Genomic DNA, 22066 nt, shown 5'->3' on the forward strand with positions numbered 1-22066 from the left:
ATGTTACTGTCATTCACTGCTGGGCCTTTCTTCACAGCTTCAACAGCTGTAAACCCTCACAAGTAAATCATATATTACACCTAACATTCACATGCTGTCACTTAAGAAAATGTTGAAAAAGTTGTGATTGATCACGAGGTCAGACCCTTTACATTCCCTTCCCTTTATTTTTTCTTCTCCAAGGTAATTTTGATTTTTTTTTCTTCAAAACTGCCACGTTATTGTGTGTGTGTGTGTGTGTGTTTTGGCAAATCTTCACACTCACAGAGGTTTGTCTGTGTGAACCTTGAACAGATGAGCTTTACTCTCCTTTCCTGTCAGTGTGACACAGACATCAGAGAGGGGGGGTCACCATGCACTCTCCCACCCTCTCGCTGTGCATGACTCAGGAAGGACAACGCAAACTCTTCAAATCACAACTCTGCACCCACAGGTCAGAGTTGTGAGGACCATTTTAAGCATAGACTCTACAGAGAGAGGGCATTTTTGGAAAGTGAGGACATTTTGACAGGTACTACTACTAACTTTTTCAATGGGCTGACTGAAGGTTGAGACTTGGTTTTAGGGCTAGAATTAGGATTAAGGTAAGGCATTTAGTTTGGAAGGTTATGGTAATATCATAGGGAATGTATTATGTCTGACTTAGATAGAAGCACACACGTGTGTGTATGTGTGTGTGTCTTTCCAGAAGCATCCCAGAGACCTCCGTGCCCGTGCTGTTCACACACACAAAGGGGCTGTCCTGTGGGTGGGGAATATGATAATATCCTTCAGAGGAAGTGAGCGCAGTGTAGTGGAATGTAGTTGCCATTAGTGGGAGTTGAGCTTGAGCGGGCTAACAGCTAGCCTGCTATGTTGAGTGTGAGCTGGGGACACAGAGGAGAGTGATGAGAACATGCCTCACTTCACTGTGGTGCCAGTGAAGGACCTCGCTCAGTCCAGCCACGACAGCCTGGAGGGGATCAACTGGGTGGATTACAGGAACACTGGGCAGGAAAACCATGATCATCATGATACTGTCAGCTCTGATGGTGAGTCCCACAACTTCACATTTCATCTCTTTACTCAGAAACTCAAAGTGTCTCACGTGGAGGTTTTGAAGCTGGAAGAATATGTCCTAAAAGTTCTAGTTCATGAGTTGAACCCAACACAGCATGGAGAGGCTTTTCTTCGCCTGAGAGAGTCCTGAACAGCTGGTTGTATGGTTACCATGGCAATCCCTCAGGGCCAGAAAGCAGTTTTCCCACGGCAGACAGGTTTGTTTTTGACAGCTCACTTTAGGTACAGCGCTTCTTTTATGGTTATGAAGGGGTTTACTTTTCCTAAGCCTTAGAAAAAGAAACTGTTGGACAGAAAGTGAAATCAATGAAAGGGGTGAGAACCGTGCACCAGGGGTGTGGGGTTGGGTAAGGGAGGGGTTCACACCACTGTTGCAACAAGAAAATGGGCCTCAAGTGGTTTCCCGCAACAAAAGATGGAGCTCTCTTTTGTGCCAGGGGTGGATTTCCTTTCACAGAAGATTGGCCGCTCAATAACACAGCAACTCCTCTGCCTGTACTTGTTTTACTGTGTCACTCTCTTGTGGCTCCACTGTATCATAGTCAGGGAAAAAAAGGGGGGGGATCAGAAAGAGGACGGAGGGCAAACGAGGAGAGGAGCGAGGAGTTTTGGAGCTGCTCAGTTGGATAATGTGAGGGCACGCAGCACTGATTTGTGTGGGCTGAGCTAGACAGCCAAGTTGGGAGTTGTTTTTATAACCAACTTGAGTTTTCTTCTCTTTTTTATTTTTTTCAGGACGTGCATACATGTAGGTGTGGTCTTCAAAAGAAGCACCCACGCTTAAGCAGGCAAACAGAAGGCTGGGCTGGGCACAAACCTACAAACTGAGAGGCCATTCATTTAAATATTTGAAACTGTCTAGCAGTATTCGCTCCCTACTACTGAATAACATCAGATAGGTCCTGAGTTCAAGGCTGAGACTCGTCTAGAGCAATTTTCAGACATAACCTCTGGGTAAAATCTGGAGAATTTAACACAAACTATTAATAAACATTGGAAACACACAAAAAGTTCAACACTTCGAACAAGAAGAAGTGTTTAAAGGAGCAGTGGCTCACATGTGGTCGGAGCAGAACTTTGGATCATGCCCCTTTAAAAGGCTTTGATGACAGAGAGAGAAAAACAGATGTCCTAAAATAACCCTGCAAGGTTTCTGGGTGAGTTTTTCCCACAGGCCTGCTGCTGCCCTCTCCCCTGTCTTCCTGCTGTCATAACTCGCTCCATCCCACCCGAGGAGCACTTCCTGTAGTCCGAGAACAACAACAACCAATACATTTAGTGGACAGTTGCAAGGATGTGTATATGTTGGACATGGTGAGATGGAGGAAGAAGCAAGTGTGCGATGAATGTGGAGAGTACACGCAGTTGGATTCCATTATGTTTCAGAGACTAAACTGGTAGTTGATGGAATGTCAGGGATGGAAATAAGGGGGGAAAGGTTGGGTGGGGAAGTAGTCCCAGTGGTAATAGTCTAAAAGTGGCTGCGTGTCGTAGATGATTTCATCATGGGAGTGGTGGGTTTGTGAGCGTGGCACATGTGTGTCTAAGAAACAACATGACATTGCTGCATGGAGGAAATGACACAGTGCAGAGTCTGTCTCAGGCTGTGAACTCAGCTCTGTTCAGCACAGGACCAGACTGAACACTGTGCTCATTGAAGGAGCTCTGCACTCCTGATGCGAGAGCAACTACCCTGAAACAACCTGCACCTTTCTGTTCATGTACTCCAACTTTTTTTCATTTTTCAGAAAGTATCCGTTGAAAGAAATGGACATTTGTGGAGTTATTTGAAAAGTATAGCAGCCTTTTTAAAGTTTTCATGATGTCTTTCATGACCGATTGTAAAATCCTACTATTTTTGTGCCATTGTCAAAGATTTTTAAAACCCTCATAAATCTAAGAGGAAAAGTGAATAACAGACCATATTTTCTCTCCTTTACTGCTATTTAAGTTCTCTTAGTCCATGCAGGCCAACCAAATGTCCACACACTAAAGAAACTAAACGTGAGTAAGATATTACTTGATGTTATCTATAATAACCCACTAATATCCAGCCCTTCATACATAGGTACGAATGTGTTCACCGAATACATTTTCACTATAATAATAATAATAAATTCATCCCTTGAACTTAATGAGATTTTATGGGTTTTAAAGCTGCATTAATTACTTTAGTGGCCGCTTGAGGGCAGTGGAACAAGCTGTAAACACAACATTGACATATTTCAGGTCCAGGGTGTATGATTCAGTGGAATCTATTGGCAGAAGTTAAGAAAACTATAATAATAACTTTATTTTTATCTACATCTGGAGCCAATCCTCTTCCATAGATTCTGTCATGTTGCACTGCCATGTTTCTACAATAGTCCAGAAGGGACAAAGTGTAAAGGCAGTAGAGGGCAACCTTTGCATGTTTATGTTAGAAGATGATACATGTTCCTACTTGCCTGGAGGAGGAGAGTGAAGCAAGGGGTTTTTAGTTGGTTGTTATATGCAACTTCACCACTATATGCCACTAAATATTACACACTGGTCCTTTAATTAAAGTTGTTACAGGGAATGTGTAAGCAAACAGTAACAATTACTTATTCCACATCCAGCTGGTTTCTTGTTAAATTGCATCTCTGCTTTGGTCTCCACCAACTTGAGAAAAACATCTGGGTCTTTAGCTGCTAAATGCTGCTTGACGATCACAAGCTCTTGTCTAACTTTGTTCGAGTGGCATTTGGTGCTGGACAGTTACCAAACAGTGGGATTATTTGAGCTGAGAACATTTGTGTGGGTTTCCTTCTACAAGGGACAACTTGATCCTGATATCAATTCACTATCATTGTTCTTCTTTTAGTGTATTGAATACAATACAGCAACAATAGAAAACCACTTAAAACATGGCTTTTGTACTGACCTTAAAACAAACAGGTGCGGAAGACCTTGTGTAATGGGTGGATGATTCTGAGAATGCGGCTGTGCGTTCTTCTCTCTAATTCAGGGCGGCCATTCCTGTCATGCTGTCTGGCATGCCACATGGATATCAGATAAACATTGTGGGGCGGCAGAAATGTAGAGGCAATGATGGGGTTGGAACGCATTCTGATAGCCATAGACAAACATACACAAACATATATACACACACACACACACACACATACACACACACACACACACACACACACACACACACATACACACAACCCTTAACTGTTCAACATTTACAGTTAGTAATTTTCTTTAAATATAATTGCAGAAGATTTGTTACACATATCCTATGATGCAGCTGTTTTGACTGTTTTATTCTGCTCATTTCCTTCCAAGTGACTTAAGGCAAACCGAGTAGCTCAGACTTAGTGGTGAAAACCTTTTGACAAAATGGACAAATCTTTTACAAAATCGTCATCAAGAATGTAAGAGAAAATATTGGTGTCGAGACTGTTGGCAAATTGTAGCATTTTTAATGTTATAATTTTGTGTTACTTCGGCCAGTGTCCACTATGTATCAGATTGTTATAATAGAATAAGTAACATCAACAGTAGCAGTGTGCTACATTTATTACATTTTGAAGTTGAAAAAACTGTTTAGGGTATAAATGTATTATGCTTGTTCTTTGGACATGACAGGTTCCTGCTGGCACTTCGATACAGCACAGTCTATTAGTTGAACGAGAACTGAAGTTACTAAAGAATATATATATATTGTGCATTTTTGTATGCTGTTCATGATAACATGCATAGAAAAGGCACACATTTAATTAGCTTTATTGTCAATGCACACATTTGTACAACAAAATTTGTTGTGCAGCACCTAATTTCCCAGCACCCGTTTCTGCACATACATCTGTTCACATTCATTCATTACATCTGTACCATACACTGTAGGGTACACCTTGTAACTACATGTAACTTTCACACAAATCAGCTTGTCTGCTTGTCTATACAGCTTAAGGCCTTCACCTTAGTGCATTAAACTGTTTTTGCAGATAAGTCCTCCAGTTCAGACACCACACTTTGGGTTCAGTCAGTCATTAGTGTTACACTCTTTGACATCCCCATTTAGTTAATTTGTGTTTTTCTGAAAGTCTGTTGCACGATCACCTCTTTCCGCCCACCTTCACCCCCTGAGGTAATCAGACTGAGCTGCCGTCCTTTTCTCATCATTAGCGCACATCAAAGCTAATATGTTTTGCTGCACGGCTCAGCAGGTTAGCATCTCTCTGCGCCGTGCTGATTCCTCCCTGCATGAAACACGACCATTACAGCTAACGCAGGCCTATTGCTGCAACTGAATTAAACTGCTCCTTGCCATAGGCTAGGGAGGAGCAGAGGATATATACATATAGTCTCTTTCACTGTCTCTATCTCTTACTCATACACACACACTCACACAAAGCGACTGTTTGTGCAGCTATCCTTATTTGCGTTGACTTACATTAATTGCGGACAGCCTCACTAATTTATACCTAACCTTAACCTAACCACAATTCATATCTTACCACTCTTCCTACTTTATCTAAACCATTCAACACACCCTCACCTTAATCTTACTGAATTATTTCATGGAAAAATTGCTTTTTTTCCCCAAACGAGTGACGAGTCCCCATAATGTAAGGATGTAAACACAATAAGGTCCTCACAACATGAGAAATACCAAGACCACACAAACACACACATATACACAAACACACACAGAGATGCACACACCACATCCAGACACCAGCAGCATTCACTCCAACATTCCTGTCGACTAACTGCACAGCAGAGAGAGCTAAGCCGCACAACTTCTCTGCCTCAGTATTAACTCTTAAATATTTATTAAAGAGGAAGTTTAGCAAAGAGGCTTTCTCAAACCCTGACCACTTAATGGACAGCGATATTGTTTTCCATCTCTAATCGGCTTTGAAAAGTGCAGACACATTAGGGTCCAGTTTCTTTTTCTTGTGAACATTTGGTGTTTTAGATGTTCATTTGGAAACTCTTGAATGCTCCAAACATCTTAACCAAGTACTCTACAATCTTTACCATGTGAACTCTGTGACCTGTTTGGTGAAAGGTCCTGACGACTCGCTGCAGGAGCTGCTTTCTGGAAGTTGTTTGTTGGACCTATGACACATCATGAGTCATATTGATTTAGTCTTTGTAGCTTTGACCTGAGAAATTTGTTTTTGTTCTGAAGTCGTGAGCTTTGCACTTTCAATAGACTCGACAGCCCAGCATCTTCACAGGGAATTGATCCATTTAGAAACACATATATCCTAACAACTAACACACACGGGCAATAAGTAGGAACATTTGCTGTGGGGCTTTGTTTCATTTTATGTTGGACCAAGGCTATAATTTAAATGCAGTAGACAAACCTATGATAGTTTGCTGTATTTATAGTGTGGGATTGTTTACCTGCGAAACAGAAACAAGAAGGCCCCCGGCCCCCAAATCTTGTGTATTCACATCCACAATCTGGTTAGATTACTATTCTCTCGGCATCACATGCTCTTCTTTTCTTGACTGTTCTGGCCACAGGACCCCACTGAGACCCCCCATGAAGATCACCTGACGGCCTAACTGAAAATAACATTCACTTTACAAGAGTGAGTTGTTTTGAATGAAACTCAGATTTACCTAAAGAAACCTAAACCAAAACCTATGCCATGATGATGAGTTCAAATATACTGTATACTAAATTCGTACATGCTCATTCCCACACTCATGTAGGTAAAGTCTGCAGAAAGTAAAAGTTGGACACACCCTCCTGTAAATGTTCGTGTGACATCAGACACCGTCTTTGATCTTGTGGCTGTTCTGGTGCGGGCACGCAGGTGAAATGTTGGGACACGTCGCTGCAAAGCCTCGCTGCTGTTCTGTGCTCCCAGCACGACTCTTGCCTGCCTCCATAACAGGCCGGCTTATCTTCCATCTTTTTAATTAGACATTTAATGCGAGGTTATTAACAGCAGACCCCCACCGTCTCCTCAGCCCACTCTGAAGTGAAGTTTATTAGTTTCAAAGCTAAGTTAGAAACAAAACTGGGTTTGAGGCAGCAGTGATTGAGTTATAGTTCCTGTCAGCTGTCAGCAGAGAGTTTCTCACAACATCCATCTGAATAGAATAGATACATAAAGGTCTCTATAAATCAGGGCCTCTGTCTCCTCTTCGGTTGTCTCCCTTCATTGTTGCTTCAAATACAGATGTTGCATTTGTATCCCGCTCCACTGATGGCAAAGTGACTGCAGAGAACAGTGTTGACATAATTTATCTTACCCCGGACATCGCTAATCTCCAGCTGTGTTATTTTTAAGGGGTTGGAAAGACACATAATCAGTTTAGCCTCTGAGTTCAAACTGATGGATTGATTGAAGGATTTAAAGCATATCTTTAACTTGATACCCTTTGATTTTGAGCTTTTTGCATCCTGTCAGTTAATAAAGAAATTAAACATCATCATGTTACCTACCATCATTCAAAAGTTAATATAATTGTTTTGCTTAAAGCTACAATTTGTCAGTGAAATATCCAGATATTTCCAGACTAAACATCCAGACTGCACTGTGAAGGAGTAAAGACACTGCACCTCTGTGAGATAACACCAACCGAAGGCTCTGATTGTGTTTGTGTGTTTGTTGGTATGTGTGCGTGTGTGTGTGTGTGTGTAAATTAGCAATGCACCCTCCACTCTCCACCCCCATCACCACACCATGTGTTAGATCAGGCCCCTGAATGAGTGCTCACCCTGGCAGACCGGGTGTCCTGGATAGTAATCGACAGTTTGACCAGGCTGGAGCACAGAGTTGCTCTGTTGTAGTCGGCACACAGAGCCCACTGTAGCTATGCTGACCCACAGTGATACCTGCTGCAGCGAGACACACAGCACAGGTGAGTGAGGACAGATGCTCCACCAAGTCACTGACAGCAAATGGATTTATTTTCACCACATTTGAGAATATGTTTCTGCTTCATGCCCAATCGGTAAATTGGCAGAGTTTTTTGTTGCAGGATTAATTTGGCTTTTTCAGACGCCACTGTTGAAGTTAACATGCTCCAATAAACCAAAGCTAGGTCATTGCAAGGTAATTGGGTTTGTGCGTGGCTGTGAATGTGTGTTATAAGGTTTGCGTGCAATAATTTCACCAGGCACTGTTCTCAACTCAGCTTGATTGATCCCTTTCTTTCAAGGCAGAAGTTAATGGGAGTAAAATCTAATTATATGTTTGTTTATCACCTGAACTTTGCTTTCGTTTGTTTTTGGCCTTTCACTGCAGCTTTGCTGTGTGTTAATTTATGATTAATAGTGACAATTAAAAGCTGATTGAACTGGACTTGTACTAGAAAATTGTATTGTCCCTGTCGACTTTGTTTTTATCAATTACTGTACAAATGTGCTGCTTTTCTCCTAATTGCGATTTGATCATAGTAAAGCTGCAGGTTTGGTTTGATTACTTAGATCTTTGTTTATCGTGACGTTTAAATTAAGTGGATTTTTCTCTTTTTTTTAAAAATCCAGTCATCATTTTTCATTTGTCTGTGATTTAACTTTATTTTTTACTGCAAATCGTTCACACTGATTGGGGCCATGTTTATCTTGTTGAATATCACTGACTGTTCATCAGTAGTGTCAACTTAAAGAGGAAACGGTCATTTATTTGGAACAGGATTTTACTAAATACTACATGTGAAAGACCTGCAGTGATTGTGGATGAAATTGTTGACTTTTTAGCTAAATCGTTATCAGTTCATAGTTGTTGCTATTTTAAGAGAAGTTTTATTCTAAAAGTATTACCTATTTAAAAGACATACATAAATGAAGTCAGCCTGTTTCCTGTTGAGAGGTGGCATGTTGGGACAGTTCTTACTGTCACCTCTGACTCAAATCTTCCCCCTATGTTATCAACAGGCATCCCCAATGTCTTAAAGAGCCATGTCTGTCTGCTTTATTGGCTAGGAAATAACTATTTGTTTCGCCCTATAGCTCAAATTGTTATTTTGCTTTTGTTTGTTTTTCTTACTCTTAAGTATTTTATTCCTCTGTGCAACAGGACATGGGAGTCATAAAGAAGACAGTCCATTCCTCAACGATGCCGCAAGCAAGAAGAATGACTTCTACGACAGGAACCTGGCCTTGTTTGAGGTTCGTTAGTTTTACTTTCCAATATTTCTGTCTGAAGGCTGACCAATACAAAACTCATTAATATAACTTGTGTCCTTCTTGTGTCTCAGGAAGAGCTGGACATCCGGCCGAAGGTTTCCTCCCTCCTCAGCCGCTTGGTCAACTACACCAACATCACCCAGGGAGCCAAGGAGCATGAGGAGGAGGAGAGCACTGAGGCCTCACGTAGGAAGACCCCCAAGGTCAGGAGTCAGGCAACAGCAGAGGAACACTATGAGACTGTTTTTCTTCAGTTTTAGTAACTTTATCCTCCTCCTCCAGCCCTCTCCCTGCCTGCCCATCCAATTTCTAGTTTTCTATTAGAACTTGTTGACAGATTGCTTTTGCCTTTTCACCCTCTGCAGTCACGCTGTTCCCATTTAAGAGCTGGATTCATGCAAAGGGCTGATAACACGATTGAATGACCTTTTAAAAAGTACATCAATCAATGCTAATGGTCGATACACTTGTTTCCGGAAATGTCATGCTCAATACTCTCTCTCTCTCTCTCTCTCTACCCCTCCCCCTCTCTACCCCTCCCCCTCTCTCTTTCTATCAGTCCCCCAACATGGGCACCATGATGGGAGTCTACCTGCCGTGTCTCCAGAACATCTTCGGTGTCATTCTCTTTCTCCGGCTGACGTGGATCGTCGGGATGGCTGGCATCATGCAGTCCCTCCTGATTGTTCTCATGTGCTGCTCCTGTGTTAGTATGCGAATACATGCTGTACACAAACACACACACACACACACACGCACACACACACACACACACACACACACACACACCCACACACGTTCCACCACCAACAATGTGGGACACAAGCCAGCTTTTATTGCCAAATCAGTCGATAGAATCCACATCGTTTCCCAAGCAGCAGCAGTGACTCTATTTAGGGCAAAATAATGTGGCTTTGACTTGTGTGTTTTTTTTACCCAGTGTGCTCTCATCACCTAGAGCTACTTATGCTAAATGTGTCCTTTAGTTAGAAGCTGGGCTTGGCCACATCTTGAACATCGGAAGTTAACGTTACACCCACAAGTTGCGATGACGTCTGCATGTGTGTCATTTTCCAAACTTCTTACATTTTCCTCTTTTCTCCACAGACTATGCTCACAGCCATATCAATGAGTGCCATTGCTACTAATGGTGTGGTTCCAGGTAATTATTAGGACCTGCTCTGTATTAACCCCTTCATCTTACATATGCTTACATATCCTTTTTTTTTTTTAAATGCAGCAGTAAGCTGTACACATGTAGACAAAAACTACACAAGGCTTTTTCAGTTTAACTATATTACTTCACAACACTTAGTTGCTGTGCCGCCGACAGGGCCAACCTGCGTGTAATATGGATAACAAGAGTAGTTAGAATCCTGGTAAGTGGGAAAAGAACAAAAAAGAAAGCTAGGCAGAAATTAGGAAAAAGGTTTCAAAACGAAAAAGTTATTATGTTACAATTATCATGTACCTATTTTATTATTACCACAAGTAATATACAATTTTCTGCTAAAATAAGATGTTTATGTTTCTATTCCACATTCTTCCACTTGGGGGCAGTAGAAAGTCACTACTGAATGTAAGGCATGCAGGGATAAACTTTACATCTTCAGTGGCTTCCTGAATGTAACAGATTGTTTTTTTTGTAGCTGGAGGAGCTTATTTCATGATATCACGTTCCCTCGGCCCAGAGTTCGGAGGAGCTGTGGGATTGTGCTTCTATCTGGGCACCACCTTTGCTTCTGCCATGTACATACTGGGTGCCATTGAAATCTTCTTGGTCAGTGTGTTAAAGTCATACTTCAGTGGGTCATTCCAGGTCACATTTGTGTGGACATATACATGCACACACATGCATTAACCTAAATCTTCGGTCTTTTTTTCTATATATAGAAATATCTGTTCCCCCAGGCGGCCATCTTTCATGCCACAGACCCCCTCGGGAATGACAGTGCCATGCTGAACAACATGCGAGTCTACGGTTCCATCTGCCTCATCCTGATGGCTGTGGTGGTTTTTGTGGGAGTCAAATATGTCAACAAGCTGGCCTCTCTTTTCCTGGCCTGTGTCATTATCTCAATTGTCTCCATCTACGCCGGGGCAATCAAATCCATGACTCATCCACCAGAATTTACGTAAGTTGCCCGGGGAGGAGTGTTCGAACAAAATGTGACGGTGAATTATTGGAAACTTAACAAAGATTTATGGTTGTGAGAGCATTCGTTTTGAAGAAGTGATTCTTTTCACATTACATCCTACATGTTTCTGTTTCATATTTGTATTATTTGTGTTATTGATAGCATTGTTTTTACTACTATTATTGTATCTTCAAATATAACTTTTCTATGCCAATCCAATTTCTGGATTGTTTATTTTTTTTAAATCAATAGCAGTATGTGTAAATTAACTATTGGTTGTGAGTCTGAAGAGGTATTTGATGATGATGATGATGATGATGATGATGATGATGATGATGATGATGATGATGATGATGATGATGATGATGATGATGATGATGATGATGATGGTGGTGGAAATAATTCGGACTAAAATAGCAACATGTCCCCGTTTCGTCCATGTCATCGCTGCAGGATTTGCATGTTAGGAAACAGGACTTTGGTGAGAGATCGCTTCGACGTGTGTGCTAAGACCGTGATGGAGGGCAACATCAGTGTGCCCAGTCAGCTGTGGCACAGGTTCTGCTTGGCCGAGAACATAAGCAGCGCTCAGTGTGACGACTACTTCATCCAGAACAATGTGACAGAGATACAGGGCATCCCTGGACTGGGCAGCGGGATTATCAGTGGTAAATAGACTTTTCATTTATCAGGGATTGAAATATTCAGCATGAAGTATACAACTCTTAATGATCCAAATATATGAGTAATGGAGCTAATTCTGCAAGCTCGTTCAGGCAGCACATTCAAGCTGTCCGATGACTTACCTCACCCTCCGCAACCCTCAATAATATACACCCTCCCAATTTGAGGTTCTATTTAAGCTGCAAAGATTTCCCATCTCTTCTTTTGCTTGTCAATGCCTCTGCTGCCCCGCGTCAGTAGCGCTGCCACAGCCCCAGCATCCACCTGTAGGGTTGAAGGTATTTGCTCATCACTCCCCATTATACTGATGTAATTATATCTGGGGAAGTGATGAATACAATGGAGCCTAGATGCCAAACTCTTAACTATCCTCTGCCGCTGCAAAAAACATTTCAAACGAGAGGTAGGATACAGTAGTGGACTACAGACTCATGGCGAGTTTGCACATATGCCACCATTTATAATATTTTTGATAATCAATAATCAATATTTTGTCTCAATGGGTTGTCTGTAACCTTTGGAAATAAAATGCTAAACTCGTATCCTGCTTCATGATAACACATATTTAGTAATCTGATGCCATTCACCTGTAATGGTGGTTTGTTTCCATTGTTTCCTGTTAGATAACATGTGGGGCAACTACCTGCAGAAAGGAGAGATCTTAGAGAAAGCCGGGCTTCAGTCAGTGGACGCCCACGGCACCATGGAAAACTTTGGCATGTATGCGTCAGCGGACATCGCTACGTCATTCACACTTCTGGTGGGGATCTTCTTCCCGTCTGCCACAGGTATAACGACAACGTTATTACTTACAAAACAGTTTATGTAAGTATTATTGTTGTAACAGGATAACGATGACTGAAAACAACAATTCAGTCCGTGTTTGTGTATATTCTGTTAGTTTTTTATAGCATTTTAGTTTTGTGACATACACTAATATCATTTTCAATTGATTTGTTCTTAACAGCAGGGAGAATATATAAGATAATTTGGTCAACGTTTTATAACTGAGTGAAACGTGGAGTTAATCCCAGTGTCCAGTCATGAAGCGAGAAAAATGTAAATCTATTTTACTCAGTTTGACGTGATAAAGTTGTAAACCCGTCTATTGGTTTATGCATTGTGATAAACCCATAAAAGGACATTTTTACATAAGGTAATAAAAACAAAGTGAAATTGGTGTGCAGGTGCAAAGAAATGGACCTCACCCTGATCCAGCCAGCAGGGGGCATCATTTAACAGTTTTTACCATGTCCTTTGTTTCTGTCTCTATTCTCTTGTAGGTATCATGGCAGGCTCCAACAGATCCGGGGATCTGCGAGATGCTCAGAAGTCCATCCCTGTGGGGACTATTTTAGCCATAACCACAACATCACTTGTTTGTATCCTTATTTCAGTGAGCACAATAAGACAAAGAGCAGAAAACTGATTTGAGTTCTTCTTTATGACATTTACGGCTCCTTGACCTCTTGTATTCAGATTTTAGTTCTGTTGTCCTGTTTGGGTCGTGTATAGAGGGAGTAGTTCTAAGGGACAAGTAAGTTAATTTGTGTCCTGATGTAGTTAACAAGTATTATCAGGCCACTTTTTGTGAGTAGTCAAATTTAACAATGTTAAAATGAATCCTTGCAGATTTGGGGACGCTGTGAGAAAAAACCTGGTGGTGGGGACCCTCTCTTGGCCGTCTCCATGGGTTATTGTGATCGGCTCCTTCTTCTCCACTGTCGGCGCCGGCCTGCAGTCCCTCACTGGAGCCCCCCGCCTTCTACAGGCTATCGCCAAGGACAACATCATTCCTTTCCTCAGGGTGGGAAGACACTGTGAAATGTGTGATCAACAGCGTGCATTGTTATTTCCAAAATAGACAATGATTTGGATATGTTAGCATAATATCTATGCAGCTTGTCTTACTGGGAAATATAATTAGCATGTGCAGATGTATTTGAATATATTTCAAAAAGGTGATTTGCATAGCAGCATGTAAATAATGTTGAATGATTTGTTCCAGGTCTTTGGTCATGGGAAGGGCAATGGAGAGCCAACATGGGCCCTGCTGCTGACTGGGCTCATAGCAGAGCTGGGTATCCTCATCGCCTCGCTGGATATGGTGGCTCCGATTCTTTCCATGTAAGCTCACAAACATGCACACAGGTCAAATGTCCCCTGTAGAAAGTGTAATTTTGATGATATGAATATAAATGTTTATATACCCTCTTTGTGTTTATTCAACAGGTTCTTCCTGATGTGCTATCTCTTTGTGAACTTAGCCTGTGCAGTGCAGACTCTGTTACGCACCCCAAACTGGAGGCCAAGGTTTAAATATTACCACTGGTCAGTGCAGGTCTATCTCCGCCATACCTATATTCTGCAGGGCTATCAGGAATTCAAATGACCAACTTGTATGTTACAATTACCTTCATGAAACAAATGCCTAGTGTGTACATGTAAATAATGTTACTGCTCTGGGTTTGCACACAGGTAATGATCAGGTTTATGTGACCCACAGGGCTCTGTCCTTCCTTGGCATGAGCATGTGTCTGGCTCTAATGTTCATCTCCTCCTGGTACTACGCCATTGTGGCCATGGGCATCGCTGGGATGATCTACAAATACATTGAGTACCAGGGGTATGTGACTTTAACTTACAGTGGATTCTGATATGTTAGAGGACATTGGAGTTTCTGGAGAGATACTGGTCGAGAAAAGATCACTTTCAGTTAATGTCTCACACACATCGGTGTCACTTCCTGTCTCTCTCACTGACAAACAATAACAGAGCAGAGAAGGAGTGGGGCGATGGTATCAGAGGACTGTCCCTTAGTGCCGCACGCTACGCCCTGCTGAGGCTGGAGGCCGGACCCCCGCACACCAAGAACTGGAGGTACGGCTTCACCTCCGGGAGATGCTCCGAATGTCACAAACATTTTTGAGGAACCAAGTGGCATGTGGGGATGTAGGAGGTGTTTTCACATACGTGTGTTCAGTTCAGTCACAAGAGGAATCATTGACATTGTTTTATGACTGTAATGTCAGTTTCATTCGGCCCTCCAGAATCCATCTATTAAGTCCATACTGACACACACCAAATAACTTTCATCTGGTAGTGTGCATACAAAACATTTAAAACATTTTTTGGGGAGTAAGTGCCAAAGGAATTGTTTCCTCATTTGTTAATTATCATCGTGTTTGCTGGGCAGCTCCAGTAGCATGCCAACTTTGCACCACTATATCGCAGTATAATAAACAAAAACTTGAGTCGTTCAGAGATAAAAAGGCATCTAGAAGTCCAGGATGAAACTGGAATAAACTTACACATTAAGTGCACGTATTTGAACATGTTGTTGAATATGTCACTTAAATGTGATAGAAGCAGTAGCATGTGACCAACATGCGTGGAGATTTCGTCTTTTAAATCAAGATTTTGTTTTGTTCTTTTGTTTTGTTTTTTCATTGACCCCTGAAGGTAGTTTACAAAAAATAGCAGAATGTAAGTATTTCCAGAAAAATAAATGTGTACACATTCATTACATATATGTATTCGATATTGTTAACTGATAACACTAGCAGTAACCAATAGGTATATGTAATGAATGTTTAAAGAAACAGAGAGAAACTCATCATTTCATCAGTTCCTCAATTGACAGTGACTTTATTTTGTTTGTCTTTTTTTGATAGCAGAATATATTTGCAGCTATGCTTCCAGCAAAGCATCAAATAAAATATACACAATTATTTGTATTTGGACTAAATTCTTTGCAAACATTTAATTGACCTGGGACTTTGTCTCATGTTTACTGTCTGTGACTCACTCCTCACTCCTCTGCAGACCACAGCTGTTAGTGCTGCTGAAGCTGGATGAGGACCTCCATGTAAAATACCCCCGACTGCTCACCTTCGCCTCGCAGCTGAAGGCCGGAAAGGGTCTGACCATTGTGGGCTCTGTTGTCCAGGGAAACTTCCTGGACAGTTATGGGGAGATGCAGGCTGCTGAACAGGTAAAAACTAGAGAGGGGTGTTTTGCATGTTTTCAGCTCTCCTGCTTATTAAAAGATGCAGTCATCTGCTATTCACTGGGAGACAAGTGTCACTTTAATTAGATTTAACAAAGATGGTATAGAGTACTGAGTACAGAGTTTGATGTTAGACATTAAAAAGCATTACGTGTATATTCTTCATAACTGTTAAATATGTCAGCCTACGTCTTGTTTCGATCAGTCTAACCTCCTTTTTTGGCCAGGCTATAAAGAATATGATGGATATTGAACGGGTCAAGGGTTTCTGCCAAGTTGTGGTGGCATCCAAGGTGCGTGAGGGCATCGTGCACCTGATCCAGTCCTGTGGTCTTGGAGGCATGATGCACAACACTGTGGTGATGGGCTGGCCCTACCGCTGGAGGCAGAGTGAGGACCCTCGAGCCTGGAAAACCTTTATCAGTAAGTCTCACTGAAATACCACTGACACGACGGAGTACTTGAATGACAAAATCTGCATTTGCAATATGGCCCTTTTTTCAAGCTCCTGCTCGATAATTACATTCCCCAAATTAATCTCTGCAACTTATGTCTTAGGTCTATATGAATAATCTTGGTAATCCATTTAGAGGTAACACTCGTAAGACTTCTGCAGAGGTGTAAGCATCACTATAGTTGTAACAAGGTCGAAGTAAATAAAGATGGAACATAACATAAATGAAAGATTGTATTTCTGCCCAAAACAGGTTTACAAGAGTAAATATCCCCTATGCATTCATACAGTTTTAGCCCAAAGCACAACATCCGAACATTATGTGTGCCACATTATATGTTTTAAAGTAAACCAGAGCAGAGCTTTAGAGGTTTTAGTAGAGACATGTTTAGGAGTAATCTCCAAATTGACCATTTGGCCACATTTGAGGTATCTCACTATAAAACCTAATAGAAAATGCATTAATTACATTTAAATACAACTATTTGTTTTCTCAAAGAACCCACTGTAGAAGCTCTCTGATGAGCACTGTGCACTAAGCTGACCACCATCAAAATCAAGCTCTGACTGCACAATGTTTATATGATAATGTTTCAGGAACCTCAATATTCTAAACTTGTAGTCAAAATCACCATGGGACTGAAATTCATCATGAAAATATACTTTCTGGATGGTAAAACACATTGTGTACCAACACTAACCTCCTGAAAGCACATACATAGTATACTAACATTTTGGGTACTCACTTAAGAATTTGATCTGAGACGCAGCTTAAGTTTTCATGTATATGTTCCAGTTTATAAAAACAATACTCCTGTCTCTGCCATGTTCCTCTCTATGTAGACACAGTCCGCTGCACCACAGCTGCCCACCTTGCTCTGATGGTGCCCAAAAACGTCTCTTTCTACCCGAGCAACCATGAGCGCTTCACGGACGGCAACATTGACGTGTGGTGGATCGTCCATGATGGCGGGATGCTAATGCTGCTGCCTTTCCTGCTAAAACAGCACAAAGTGAGATGACAGTGTTTCCTGTCTATTTTTGAGTTTTCCCAATAAAGTACTTCAGAAGTTGTGAATAATCTATTTCTAACAAGTGTTTTGTTAAATGTTTGCTTGTTAAAGCATTTAAGCATTTGTTGATTTTTATTTAAGATATAAACTGTGAATTTCAATTTATAAACTCCGATACTTTTTGAACAGTCTTGTCATTTTGAGCTTTCCATTGTGAAGAAATCTGCTTTTTTAGACGTATATTCTGCAGTAAGTGATGTATGCAATACTGCACATCATACCAATGTGGTTTGATTTTTATTTTAGGTGTGGAGGAAATGCATGATGCGCATCTTCACTGTGGCTCAGATGGACGACAACAGTATCCAGATGAAAAAAGATCTGGCCACGTTCCTTTACCAGCTGAGAATAGAGGCTGAGGTGGAGGTGGTGGAGATGGTGAGGGCTCCTCTTACATACCTGTTCTCATTTCAGTAAAAGGGAAAATTCCTTTTTGCTTCTTTATGACTAGTTTTAACTTGGTTATAAGAATTCCAACTAAAACCAGAAGTCGATTGAAAGACAAATTTTAGTTTGTTATTGTTCACAGGATGCTAGAAATGTGCTTGTTTCAACTGAAAAATCATTGGTGTTCAAATATTTGAACCTGAATTTGTGTACTGGTAGTGCAACACTATCCATGTAAACAATATGTTTCAGTTGTATTAACCACTGAAATGATGATTTCAGCACGACAGTGACATCTCAGCGTACACGTACGAGCGAACGTTGATGATGGAGCAGAGGTCCCAGATGTTGAGGCAGATGAGGTTGTCCAGTGCAGAGAGACAAAGAGAGGTGGGATTTATTTGTAGTCTTATCTTGTTTTTTTTTTGTAATTTGTGAATGTTACCTGCTTAGCATTAACTATATTATTGATATTAGAGTTGGTTACATATAATGTATTGACAACCAATCTACATAATACTCCCATTAACCCCTGCAGGCCCAGCTGATTAAAGACAGACACTCTCTAGTGCGAATGGGAAGTCTGTACTCAGATGAGGAGGAGGAGGTGGTGGAGGCTCCTCCAGAGAAGGTTCAGATGACGTGGACGAAGGAGAAGTGTGAAGCTGAGAGGAGAAACAGGAACAACGCCCCTGAGAACTTCAGAGAACTCATGAGCCTCAAGCCGTGAGTTGCTGAACCTCGGCTCATTTTTCCATCACTTGTTGCATGTTTTTTCTCAATTCAACAAAGTGAGAGCTGGTTTAGACATAATGCAAAAAAGTTTACTCCGTCTCTCCCTCTTTCTGCACTCCAGGGATCAGTCCAATGTGCGACGAATGCACACAGCTGTAAAGCTCAATGAGGTGATAGTCAACAGGTCCCATGATGCTCGATTAGTGCTGCTCAACATGCCGGGGCCGCCACGAGACACGGACGGAGATGAGAACTGTATCCTTTGCCAATATGATACAACTAAAATCAAATGGTCTGCATTTATATAATGCTTTTCTAGTCTTGATGACAATTCAAAGCTCTTTTCAGATCAGTTTTGATATCCAATCATTCACACATTATTCATAAATGATTCAGTCACTAGTAGGACAGCTTACAGGGGCAGGTTGGGTTCAGTATCTTGCCCAAGGACACTTCAGCAGGTGGAATTGGGGAGACTCGGATCAAACTGCCGACCTCCTGGTTAGTGGAATACCCTTTTGAGCTCCTGAGCCACAATCGCCCAAGGGTCGTGCGCAGTTTTGTTAAAGATGATGAGCTACAGTAGACGATAGTTTGTTTGGGTTTTACTTCCTTAACTGCTTCCTCAGATATGGAGTTTTTGGAGGTGTTGACCGAAGGCTTAGAGAGAGTGCTGCTGGTGAGAGGCGGAGGTCGGGAGGTCATCACTATCTACTCATGAGCAACTAGGAACGGCTGCACAGGGGGCGCAGACTCATCACAATACATCCCCCATCTGGACGCAAGGCAGTACACGCACAGCTGTCAGACAGATGTTGGTAGATGCATCGATTTGACTTTTTTTATCTGAAGTATGGACTTCTGAGTACAAAAGAAGTTTATTCTATTCTTGTAGAATATTGGGGCACATCAGTGTCCGTATCTGTCCAATATGTTCACAGCTTCGCTGTCTTTTCATTAAATCAGTATTTGTGTGAGACTGTTAAACGTTAAAGTTACGATTTTCCTATTTAGAGGTAAAAAATACGTCTTTATATGTGAAAATGAACCGATGTGATGATTTGGCAGACAACATAATCCAAGTAAAATAGAGTACACTTTCTTAAACACCTGTTTAAATAGTATTTTAGATTTGTATTTTTTAAACAGCCTCTTGATTATTTTGGAAGCACATTTGTATTTATTTATTTATTTTTTATATAACTCCCCACTGAGGTAAAAGAAAATATTACTCTAAATACAAATAACATAATTCTCGACGTCGCTTATTTTGTGTTGGTGGCACAAAGTCCAGTTTGTAAAAGTGGATGGCAGAGATCATAAGCAAGTTTTAATAGAGTTATAATTTATGACTTTTGTTCGAATATTTGTCCAAGGAATGTTTTTGTTACTGTTACATTTTAACTTCTTCTGCTGTACCTCTAAAACTTATCTGCACATTTCAAAGAAGGCAACATTTAAAGTTATAGTCTTTTAGATTATCATGAAGTCAAATCCATTTCTATACAATTTATGATAGTTTTCTGCAATTGCCACAATGTTTTCTAATGCTGTCAATACCTATCTGTGTAGGCTCAGCAGAGTTTTCTAATCATCTATCTACACTTTCTCTACAAAGTTAGTTTGTGGGGTTGTTCAGTAAACAGATGTACCAGTTTCTATTCTGTTGTAGCAGTATGTCTGACAAAGTACCAGCTTCAGCACCATTGCATGTAGTATTACATTTACATTTTATGTTACTATACTATCCATTGGTGTCACCTTATCAACCAGCACTGAAATCTGAAGGATTACAACTCTTAAGAAATTATGTTGTCAGATACATAAGATTATCAGACCACATGTTTGTGTTTTCATGTCTTTTTATAGGAAGTATGATCAGTATTCCGGACCAGCATTCAGAGTGAAAACTGTTTCAATCCAATAAACTGTGCAGGCCATAGACTGTATTTCAATATGGACCACGCGTCTCCACTTTCTCCCACTATCCAGAAATGAAGATAACATATCTTGGATTTTATGGATATACTGGCACTCAACCCATTGTGAGTTTGTTTCCGGACACAGTCATAAAATTTGACCCCATTTAATAGCATCAAATCACAAATTAAAAACTACTTTTAGTGAACATTCGGTGTCGTAAGAAAACCCTAAAATAACTGACACCATCTTGGGGGAGGGGAATGTTGACGTGTACTTTCACTTTTTTGTTTGGTCTATGGCCCATCCACTAACATATATGAGGTGGGGTTTATGACTTCCACTGCAGCCAGCCACCAGGTGGCGATCAAGAAGCTTTGGCTTCAGTCATGTCATCCATCTTTAAATAAAGTCTATGGCACAAGCCAGGGAGGGTGTTTTATGTGTAACGGATAACTCATTACAAGGTGTGCAGTTATTAAAAACATTCAATACTAACAAGAACGCTCATGGTCCTGATAATTTAAACTTTTTTCCTGAACAGTATAAGTGTAAAGCGGAATATCCCACATCACAATTCTTTGAATGACATTTACTTTATGTTGGCAGTACTTTAGAGAAGCAGAGAGTATTCAGGTTTAAAGCACAATGACACCGCAGTGACATCGCAGCTGTGTGGTTATCCGAAAGTCATGCACAGGCTGTGGACGATGATAAAATATCAAAATGAGCTCAACAAGTCTCATCAACTTTTTTTCCAGTACACTGTTTATTCTGAATCTTATAAAAGGTGGAGCATCCCACTCTTTGAGAAACTCCTCATCTAAGTTAAATATCTGGTTTTAACTATTTCTAAGTGCAATGAAAAAAGTGAGAGCAGTTGTCTGCTTGACCAAAAGATCCTCACTGAAATGCACACTGTCTTTTATGAAGGTGCATAATGTTACGCTGCCCCTGTACTGCTTTGATGAAACCTTTAATACAATACCATTACAACAATACATAATTTGTGTGATATTAATGTTATGATAATATATAATTTTCCACTTAACAGAACTGTTTACCCTCATTATTCCGAGCAAAGTGACCCCACCTCTAGTCACAGAAACGTTCACAAGCAAAGACTAAAACAACTTATGCAAACAACTTTAAACACTAAAGTTCAATCTCTGGAGTTGTCAGGTGTCATTATTTTCCTATATATCATAATTGTTCATAGAGATGGCAACAAACATTCACCAAGAAATTAAAGACATAAATTAATTTACCTCCCAGATGGAAGAAAGTGCTAATGTTTTTTATGTTGCACTGGTGGTAAGAATGATGACTGATCCATCACCTTATCTCTGCTGACCTGGGAGGTCATGTATCAGCCTCCAAATGGCTACAGAAACCTAAATGACCTCTAGTTATTCACGTCTGATGAAATGTAACGCTTTAAAAAAAAGATGCTTTGGCTGAAGTGCATTTTTTAAT

General features: G+C 40.9%; 1 protein-coding gene across 1 annotated transcript; it reads left to right on the forward strand.

Moving 5' to 3' along the window:
• Positions 1 to 353: 353 nt before the first annotated feature.
• On the forward strand, positions 354 to 20625 carry slc12a4 (solute carrier family 12 member 4). Its single transcript, XM_061067770.1, has 25 exons — positions 354 to 511; positions 689 to 1031; positions 9081 to 9172; positions 9262 to 9393; positions 9750 to 9896; positions 10298 to 10352; positions 10840 to 10970; positions 11084 to 11325; positions 11782 to 11996; positions 12636 to 12800; positions 13296 to 13394; positions 13492 to 13549; positions 13645 to 13819; positions 14021 to 14139; positions 14245 to 14343; positions 14519 to 14638; positions 14788 to 14892; positions 15838 to 16006; positions 16249 to 16444; positions 17319 to 17488; positions 17795 to 17926; positions 18218 to 18325; positions 18474 to 18661; positions 18792 to 18925; positions 19300 to 20625. Exons 2-25 carry the CDS (start codon positions 896 to 898, stop codon positions 19389 to 19391), a joined length of 3279 nt encoding a protein of 1092 aa, XP_060923753.1. The 5' UTR covers positions 354 to 511; positions 689 to 895; the 3' UTR covers positions 19392 to 20625.
• The last annotated feature ends 1441 nt before the right edge of the window (positions 20626 to 22066 follow it).

This window comes from Limanda limanda, chromosome 3 (genome assembly GCF_963576545.1).
Source record: "Limanda limanda chromosome 3, fLimLim1.1, whole genome shotgun sequence".
Classification (NCBI taxonomy): domain Eukaryota; kingdom Metazoa; phylum Chordata; class Actinopteri; order Pleuronectiformes; family Pleuronectidae; genus Limanda; species Limanda limanda.